General features: G+C 46.2%; 1 protein-coding gene across 1 annotated transcript; it reads left to right on the top strand.

Moving 5' to 3' along the window:
- Positions 1–3,824: 3,824 nt before the first annotated feature.
- LOC142437491 (large ribosomal subunit protein uL11-like) lies at positions 3,825–4,402 on the top strand. Its single transcript, XM_075540625.1, has one exon. It carries the CDS (start codon positions 3,882–3,884, stop codon positions 4,377–4,379), a length of 498 nt encoding a protein of 165 aa, XP_075396740.1. The 5' UTR covers positions 3,825–3,881; the 3' UTR covers positions 4,380–4,402.
- The last annotated feature ends 5,468 nt before the right edge of the window (positions 4,403–9,870 follow it).

Below are 9,870 nucleotides of genomic sequence, written 5' to 3'. Positions count from 1 at the left end.
AAGTGGGTGCATAAGAAAATGTGGTAAAGAAAGCTGATGGTGTCTGGCTATTAAAAGATACAGCATCTGGGGTCTGAAAGGCTTGAAGATAAACAAGCGCCCATCGAGCTGGGAAGCAACAAAGCCCACACGGAAAAAGTACACTGGCTAGAGTGGAGACCTAAAGCCTATCTCTAGGCAATTGGGCATCCCCTCAAAGAAGGGTCACAAAGAAGGAATGAGCCAGCCAGGGTGCAGCATAGCACTAACAAAACATACAACATTTCTCTAGTTCTTCAATGCTCTGCCCCTGCCCCCCACTATCTGAGTTCAGTTCTATCTCCTAAATCTGGTACAGATAAGACCTCCCCACACAAGGACAGATAAACTCCTCAGGAACAATAATGGGAGTAGCAATACCATGAGGGTAGTAGGAAGGTGGGGGCAGAAACGGAGAACAGATCCAATGATTGACATATAACCCCCCACCCAGAGTGACAAACAACAGAAACATGGGTGAAGGGAGAGAGCGGAGGGTGTACGATATGAAAATAATAATAATTTATAACTAACTTATCAAGGGTTCATAAGGGTGGGGGGAAGGGGGGAAATGAGGAGCTGATACCAAGGCTCAAGTAAAAAGAAAATGTTTTGAAAAGGATGATGGCAATATATGTACACATGTGGTTGACGCATGGATGTATGGATTGTTACAAGAGTTGTAAGAGCCCCCAATAGTGTGATTTTTTTTAAGGAAGTCAATAAATGTAATGCCAGTGAGAAATGTTGAGGGTTGAGTTGTTTATCTGGACATGTTACAGATTTCTTTTTCAGGTCTGCTAATAAACACCCAAAGAGGTATACCACATCGTTGTAAGCCTCAACCCAAAGAAATTCAACGCAAATCCCATGGGTCAGCAAGCCCAACTTCCTGAATGAAGTGCCCAGGGGCACCCCCACTCCAATGAGCCTCAGCCCAAAGGCACTCAGCTCCACTTCTATGAATCAGCAAGCTCAACCTTCCCAGTTACAGTAAATGTCCAGAGTCACTTCACTCCAGGAGCCAGTCTCTCCTGCACACAAGCACTCCGCTTTACTTGCTCACGGGTTGGGAAGCCCACCCCTATGGTCCATGCTCTGCCTCCTGGTTCATCTCCTGCTCCTCTGACTTCGGGATAGCCGTCTTCTGCATCCAGGAGGCTCACTCCACAGGGATTTCAGGTCCAGAGGAAGCACCCTTGATGCTAAAGATATTCTTCCTCCTGTTTCTCAGAAGGATGGGATCCCCCAGAGACACCTGTTAACAATTACTCACAGGTGAACTCTATCAGCATCTTGCTCCACTTTCTTACCAAATCTATGCAGGAGAAGGTTGTTTGGCAAGAGTTACGAGACTGTGGCTAGGAGAGCCCCATTAAATAATTCACTGCCCCTGTGCTCCCAAGACTGGGACCCCTAGTTACCCCCAGGTCTAACTAAACTCACCCTGACTGGTGAATTCTCAGCCAAGCCATAGATAGGTCCCTAAGAGAAATGATAACTAGGTGCACACACCTTAGAATCATCCACCATTTGAGATCAAAAGGGCAGCATTTACCCAGGGACAAAGTTCAGAGGGGTCAGGAAAGAAGGAATAGAAACAGGAAACAAGGAGGAAGTGGGAGAAATGATGTTCTATTGTGGGAATTGCAATCAATGAGATGGAACAAAATGTGTACAACTTGTTGAATGGAAAACTGAGGATCTGCTCTGTAGACCTTCACAAGATAAGAAGTTAAGAAAGAGCGAGCATGCTCTGAGGTGCTTTATTAATTCTTAGCCTGTTGTTTCTTTTGATCAGATGACTTAGCAGGACCGCTTCCGTTGTAATATTATCTCAGGAGATGATATTTTGAGGATGCCCACAGAAATTTTATTTTCTGTCCCACGTGTTTCACCCATTTAGTCAGGATCCATCTATTAGGGATTCCCAAAGTTGTCACTACTACTACTCCCTAGGGGTGGGGGTGGGGGTGGGGGTGGGGTGCAGTGGAATGATTCAGGAGGGCGGCCGAAGCAGACCTAAACTCTTTATCCTGTCTTATACCCTATGGTACAAAAGTTTTCATTTGCCAGGGGGATACTGAGTCTTTTCTTTTTTTTCTCTCATAAGGGGGTAGTCGGGCAAAGAAGACTGGGGACCTATGCTCTATTAGGGACTTGATCAAAAACGGTCAGTACTAGTAGCCAGTCTCCGCTCATTTCTTCTGTTCTCATAGAAAGGCATTAGTAGTTTGTGGAGGCTGCAAGAACTGCAGTTGGTTGTCTTCTCTAATCCCTTCTACTGTTCCCGCTGTATAGAATCTTACCTTGGAGTGGCCACTCCCAAGCTTGGAAGACCCCAGGTAGTTGTGTGATCTTACGCCAATTGCTTAACCTTATTGAATCACGATTCGCTCGTAAACAGAATGAGACAATCATCTAAAACTGGTGAAAGAATAAGATGCCTGTAATATGCCTATCATGGTGCCTGGCGCATAGTTAATCATCAGTAAATTGCAATAACATCCGAATCTTGCCGAGAAAACTAGCATTTATATGTCAAGGGTCTAAATGAAATTCCTATGAGACGGATTATAAAAACGCTTCATACATTTATAATTTCCTTTGAGTCCACACACAGAAAGACAATAAAGCCCCGTGTAGCTGTGTGACATAATACATACAACCCAAGTTAGTCCTTAATGTTCCCCTATTTGTAACGCAACAGAAAATCATGTACCTGCTTGTCTCTCTGAGGTTCAAAGTATAGCCAGAGGGCTGAGCAGCAGCTGAGCATCTGCCTCCGCCTTGAAATTCAGGGTCAGCAGGAGGACAGACCCGCAAGATGGCTTACAAGGGAGAGGAGCTCTTTGCAAGGCAGACATAAGAACAAATATGAAGCAGGGACATGTGTGCATGCGTGTGGATGAAGAGGTGTGTATCCCGAGAGCCGTTACATTTCGTGTATGCTACCTTTAGGTCGCTATTAACTTTATAATCATTCGTATGTTTCCATTTATTAGACTTAGCCCTTGGTCCCAGGTGGGATGGGAAGAAGAGGTCGATTAGAGTAGGGGAATCGGGAGGCATTTAAAGAGAGAAATGAGAGGTTCTAATCTCTCTGTCCTGCACGCCATGCTGAATGATTTTCCTGCCTGTCCTTGAATCCAGCGTGTTGAAGGTGCTATGGCTCTGGGGGTTTTAAGGAGGGGAGCACGGGCCTTCCAGGGATCCTACCTCCTGCTAGACTAGACTCTAGGAAGGAAAGATAAAAAGACACAGGCATCGGTTCAAATCCTGTCTCCACCAAGGCTCAGAAAGGTGGTCTCGGCAGAGATCTTACCCTTCTGAGCCTTGGCGTTTTGAAAAGTAAAGGGAAGGTGGTAGCTACATAATCGGATGCCAACTTGCGGAGGGGTAGAGTCTAGCCTGTCGATCAGGTCGCAGCTTGATGACCTCAATTGGAGGCATCACGGAGATAAATAGCTCACAGGAGGCCTGATACAGATGGACTGTCTGCTTCATCTTCCTACTGACGAGACACATGGAGTTACATGCTAGTTCCCTGGAGCTGAAGGAGCCACGTGGAGACCCACGCCAGCACTGAGATGCTTACAGTGCCACTGGATCCACAAGACTTTCCACCCACTGGCCTGTGAGCTTCCAGTATTTGGTGTCATTACATGTATTATATGAGTCTGAAGAGGAAATCATAGACTAGTATTGGACATATGGGCTAATAATATCAAACTTATGAACTTGATCTGGACTGGGCTGGAATGTTTCTTAATAGACAATTGCTTTTTTGTATAAAGCTCTTTCTTGGCAACTTGCTTCGGTCGTCCTGCATCTGGGTTCATCCGACACCAGCCGCCTCCGCCATGCCGCCCAAGTTCGACCCCAACGAGATCAAAGTCGTGTACTTAAGGTGCACCGGTGGGGAAGTCGGTGCCATGTCCGCGCTGGCCCCCAAGATCAGCCCCCTGGGCTTGTCTCCAAAGAAGGTTGGTGATGACATTGCCAAGGCAACCGGTGACTGGAAGGGCTTAAGGATTACTGTGAAATTGACCATTCAGAACAGACAAGCCCAGACTGAAGTCGTGCCTTCTGCTTCCGCCCTCATCATCAAAGCCCTCAAGGAACCGCCCAGGGATAGAAAGAAGCAGAAAAACATTAAGCATAGTGGGAATGTCACTTTCGATGAGATCGTCGGCATTGCGCGCCAGATGCGGCACCGGTCTTTGGCCAGAGAACTGTCTGGAACTATTAAAGAGATCCTGGGGACTGCCCAGTCTGTGGGCTGCAATGTTGATGGGCGCCACCCGCATGACATCATAGAGGACATCAACAGTGGTGCGGTGGAATGCCCAGCAAGTTAAGAACTACAAAAGAAAACAACAAAGACTCCTTTAATAACCAAAAAAAAGCTCTTTCTTATACACCTATGAGTGTCTCTGTCTTTGTTTCTCTATTTAACCCAGACTAACACATGGACCGATCCTTAGCTCAGGGGGTTAGAATCGGAATACTAACCGCAAGATCAGCAGTTTGAAACCCCCAGTCATGTTTTGATTAAAAGGTGAGGTTTTTCTACTACTGTAAAGAGTTACCATCTTAGAAACCCACAGGGGCCAGGTCTACCCTGTCCTATAGGGTCACCTTGAGTAAGAATTGATCTGATGGTAGTGAGTTTGGTTTTGGAGGCTGGGTCCAAGACCAACATGTAAACCCTAGAACTATAAAGATCATTAATGAAAAATAAAGACAGATGTAACATCCCTAATACAGGGCATAAATACACTATCAAACATAATCGATAACACACAAATAGCAGACGACAAATTACATGACTGGGAACTGTTCAAAATTGTGCTTCAAAAGAGTAGGAAGAGGACTCAGGGAGAAAAATGTGGAGGCAGTGACATATCAAACAGGATTAATCTCTAAAATATATAGACAACATCAACACACGTTGTAGGGTACAAACTCACTGCTATCGACTCCATGCTCGTAGGAAACAGAAAAGTTATTCCCCAGGTTGCCCCCCCATAACATATGCAAAACCTAAGGTGCTGCTTGCGAACACATGGTCAATGACTGTACACTTGGAGGTCCACTGCGTAAAGATATGCCTGTTGTATATCCCCTTCCTGTTATGGTGTAATTTGGGGGGTTGTATGTCCCCTGAGTTTATATAAGCTTTAATTGGAAATATATTCTCTCCCTCTGCACGGGCCTGGCTGCTGAGATCCTGGGCATCCTGAGGTGAGTAATTGCATGCTTTATCTTGCCTGATGTCTCTTTAATTTTACCCCTCAATCACACACTGCTGCTTGGATGCGTTTGCTTGTGGGGGCTGGTACCCGACAGATGCTCACTCAGCAAGCCTATAGGCCAGAGTAGAACTGCCCTCAGTGGGTTTCCAAGACTCTAACTCTTAAAAAAAACCCACACACACATATTTTATTAGGGACTCATACAACTCTTATCACAATCCATACATATACACACATCAATTGTATAAAGCTCATCTGTACATTCTTTGCCCTCATCATTTTCAAAGCATTTGCTCTCCACTTAAGCCCTTTGCATCAGGTCCTCTTTTTTTCCGACTTTAACTCTTCAGGAGTAGAATACCTCATCTTGCTCCCGAGGAGCCCCTGTTGGTTTTGAACTGCTGGGCTTGCAGTTAGCAACCCAACACATACCCACTATGCCACCACGGCTCTCTAGGGTACCAAATATCATTTAAGGAGAACACTTATAATGAGAATTTAAATATCACATAAGGAGAACACTTATTACCGTATATACTCGTGTATAAGCCGAGTTTTTCAGCACATTTTTAATGCAGTTTTTGTGGTAAAATTAGGTGCCTTGGCTGATATTCGGGTCAGCTTATGCTTGAGTATATAGGTAAGTCCTAAACAGGAAAAGAGAAGGTAAATATGTCACCCGATGAGGTCATAATAGTGTCCTAGGATTTGCAGAGATTCAGAATTTTAAAAGACCTAAAAGGGTGAGGGAAACTCACAAATGCATGATTGGTGGCACACCAAGACATCAGTTATAAGTGGGACTACAGAAACTGGAAAGAGACAAGATTGTGACAAATGGTACAAGAGACCCCAAATGGAATATAACGAAATGAGAAAGTGTTTTTTTTTTAAACTTTGAAACTAGATTTATTTTTGCATGACTTTTCATATTGAGACAAAATGATCATTTCCATGTCTCAATTTGGGATTCCCCATGTGGGGGCCATCGACCCCTCTCCCTGCTCTTCCCATCATGCGTTCTCTTCTCTCCCAGCTCCTACATCATGTGTGCGTTAGCCTCCTGGGTCCATCAAGGACTTGGATACTCACTCGCTGCCATTCTTTTCAACTGGCACATTCAAACTCCTCAGCTCCTCATTTCAGTGAGTGCAGGCTTATATATTTCTAGTTCCAGATAAAAGAGAAAGTCTTCAAAGAGACAGAGAACAGGAAGACACAGGCATCAGTGGTCTCCAATGGTTCCTTGAGATACAAGCTTTAGAAAGGGCAAGGATGGGCAAAGGGAACTGCCACAGAAGCATGATGGGCGGCAGATCGATGTATCACAGGTACAGGTAGGACTGCAGAAAAGAGACCAAGATTGGGATATGCACGCAGATGCAAGAGCTTACAAGGCTGGTCAAGGGTCTTCCAACCAAGACAGTCAAGGGGAGCCTGATCCCTTTCCCAGTACAATGACCTCCATCAAGGACACACCTAGGCAAGCCCCTAAGAGAGAGACTGCCCCTCCCTGGGCTGGCCAGAGTGGGGTGGAAGTACTCTGTACTTTCCAAGAGACTCTGCCTGAGGACAAGATGATCCCTGTGCTTGGCTAAGGATCAGAGTGTATTCCATGGAGGCCTCATCTCTGTGGGGGCTCTGCAAATGGATTAGGGGCTGTCTCTGCCATCCACACCCCTAGGCAAACCGGTGATGCTCCTAATTTAAATTCCAATGCAAGAGCTTACAAGATTGTTCCCGGCCTCCATCAAGGACTCCTCTAGGTAACTCCCTAAGGAAGAATGGCAGGCGGGGCAAGGGTGGGGTTAGCAAGGCAGTCATCCCTTTCTCTGCCTGAGGGCAAGACTGTTCACATTCCTAGGTAAAGGGCCTAAGGAATTCAGTGGAGGCTTTCTAATGGGGTTGAGGCTTTCACTTTTAGCCATAGCCTTCTGCAAACAGGGTGCTCAGGATTTAAACTCTAATACACACCTCAAAGGAGAGACAAATTATCCAATTTTTAAAAAAGTAAATGGGGGTAATAAAAGCCGACACCAGCTTCATTATGAAGGCCAACATTAATCATGTATTGAACAGGGTTCCAGCATGGTCCAGTTCAAGCCATCCATGGCCATTCCAAAGGTTGGGAGTTCCAGCCCATGTGGAGGAGCCTCGGAACCATAACCTGGGAATCTACTACTGAAAAATCAGCCTTGGAAAAGCCTGAGGAACCCAGCTCTACTCTGATGCGCCCGGGGGGGCCACGAGTAAGAGTCATCAATTGATGGCAAATGGCTTAGTGGAAAGGCCGTGGCCAGTGTGCAATGCTGTTCAGACGGCTGAGGGCTGTCCCACTGTATCCTCTGTTCCCCTTGCCTGGCACATGTGTCCCAGACATATACTCCCTGGGCATGGGATGCTTATTGGCATATCTTCTTGGGCCCTCAGTGAAGCGGATGCTGGGATGGAACTGGAGGAGCCAAAGGTGTCCCAGGGGACCCTTGTGAAAGCAAATTGGAGGGACCATGATTGGGCTGGGGAGTCTGTGGGCCAGGATAAAGACCTGGAAAAGGCTGTGCTATAGAATGAAAGGTGTTCATTATAGTGTTGCTATAGAATGGAAGGTGTTCATTAAAGGAGTCCTTTGGGGAGCAGAAAGAGCCAGGTCCTCCTACCCCCACCCTGCCCTTCTCAGGCATTGATGGGGGAGGGGGCTGTCCTGGGTGCTTCATTGCAAAAGCAGAAGTGAACCCTAAAGAAGAGACAAGCAGGCGAATAGCGCAGCTACAAATCCCTGCTGGACACGTACCTTGCCCTCTGTTTTACCTCTTGGAAACAAGGATGCTTTTGTCAATAGGCAACAGGAAATTCTTCTTAATTAAAACTGAAACTCACTGCCATGGAGTTGATTCTGAATCATCGTAACCCTAAGACATCGTAGGATTTCTTTCTTTAAAAATAAAATTTTTAGCAGTTTTATTGGCATATAGTTCACATTTCATAGAATTCAACAGTTCAGATTTATTCAGAAGAGTTGTACGATCTTCACCACAATCAATCGGAGACATTTTCTCCTTTCTTGTGCCCATCCTTGTGACCTCTCCGTTTCTCCCCAGCCTCCCTCGCCCCAGTGACTGTCTCTATAGATGTACCTCTCTGGTAGGATTTTGCTGTCTCTCCCACGCTGAATCTGTGGTGGCAATTGAAGAGAAAGTGGAATTCAAGGAGAAAAGGAAGAAAGGGGGAGAAAGAAAAGAGGAGAGGAGGGAGAGGAAGGGGAGAAAAAAAGAAAGGATTCTGAGAGGCAGGAAGATTAGCAGCAGTAACCAACCTCATGGCTGGTCCCCAGTTGGGCTAAGGGAAGAGATGAACCACTGTCTCCAAAAGTGGGTGAGCCACCACCAAGGAGACCCCCGTGATTGCTAAGATGGGGAGGTAAAGTCAAAGGTCTCCCTGAAAAAACAAAAACGTTGTGCTGTCAGAAGGGAAAGAATGTGTCCAGAGATGGCTGTGAGCAAAATCCATAAATGCCTTCCTGTTTAGCAATAACAGTATAATAATAGCAATATAAACCTATTATTATTGAGTTCTAATTATATGGTGCATGCTTGTCTGCGTTACCTGAATCTTTGTAACAACCACTGCTTGGCAGGGCGTTCCCTTGACCCATTTTACAGATGAGGACATGGAGTTCCAGAGAAGACGGGTTTTTCTGGTTTGTTGTTGCTTCTCTGAAGCCAAATGACTTCCCTAAGATCACGGGGTTCATAAATGTTACAGGGGGGAAAGAAACCCCCCAAATCAAGCACAGGACGACGGCAAGATAAAGAGAAAAACTAGTCAACCATCATGATGAGGCTAATATTGTATCCAACGTGTTCTGGGAGCCCAGGCTAGGTTAATTCCTTGAGGGTGAGACTGTTTCTCCCTGGGCCGCCCTGAGGAGTCAAAGCAGGTGCTCTGCCGGAGGACAAAGCTTTCAAGTTGCAGGTGAGTGAACTGCAAAGAACTCCGAGGCCTCAATGCCTCAGAAGCTACTTGGAGACCCAACAGCATTTGAATTTCCGCCCCGTAAACACCAGAGTTCTCAGCATTGAAGATCTAAGATGAAGCAATTCCAGAAGGTTCTCTGCTTCTCCAAAGCCAGCCCTGTTGGTCACAACACCTCTGAAGCATGTGCCAGGCTGGCAGTGAGTAATTAGGCACAACTCCTTCTGCACGCCACGGGGACACAGGAACTGACAGCGACCAAACCCAACAGAAGTCCTGTTGCAAGTGGAAAGAACACAGGCCCAAGAGCCCAAAGCCCTGAGTTCTACTCTCAATTCATAGCAATGTCCTTGGGCTGGGCCCACAATGTCTTTTCTTATCAACTTTGTTTTCACTCCTTATCTTTGAGCTAAGGAGGTGGGCGAGGTCATCTCCAGGAAGCCTTCCAGCTGCGGAGTCCTGGAGCAAGAGGGAGTAATTCCAGGCTCTGTACCTATCCCTAGACCTTTGGACCTGCCTTCTCTTTAGACTGGGGGGGGGGGGGTGGTGAGTGGGGGAGGCGGGGGACAGGAAAATAGCATCACTGTTGAATAGGAAGCCAATCCAGATTGTTAATGGAGAG

Source organism: Tenrec ecaudatus, chromosome 1 (genome assembly GCF_050624435.1).
Source record: "Tenrec ecaudatus isolate mTenEca1 chromosome 1, mTenEca1.hap1, whole genome shotgun sequence".
NCBI lineage: Eukaryota > Metazoa > Chordata > Mammalia > Afrosoricida > Tenrecidae > Tenrec > Tenrec ecaudatus.
The sequence above is the reverse complement of the archived record's forward strand: the minus strand, read 5'-3'. Positions and strand labels throughout refer to the sequence as shown.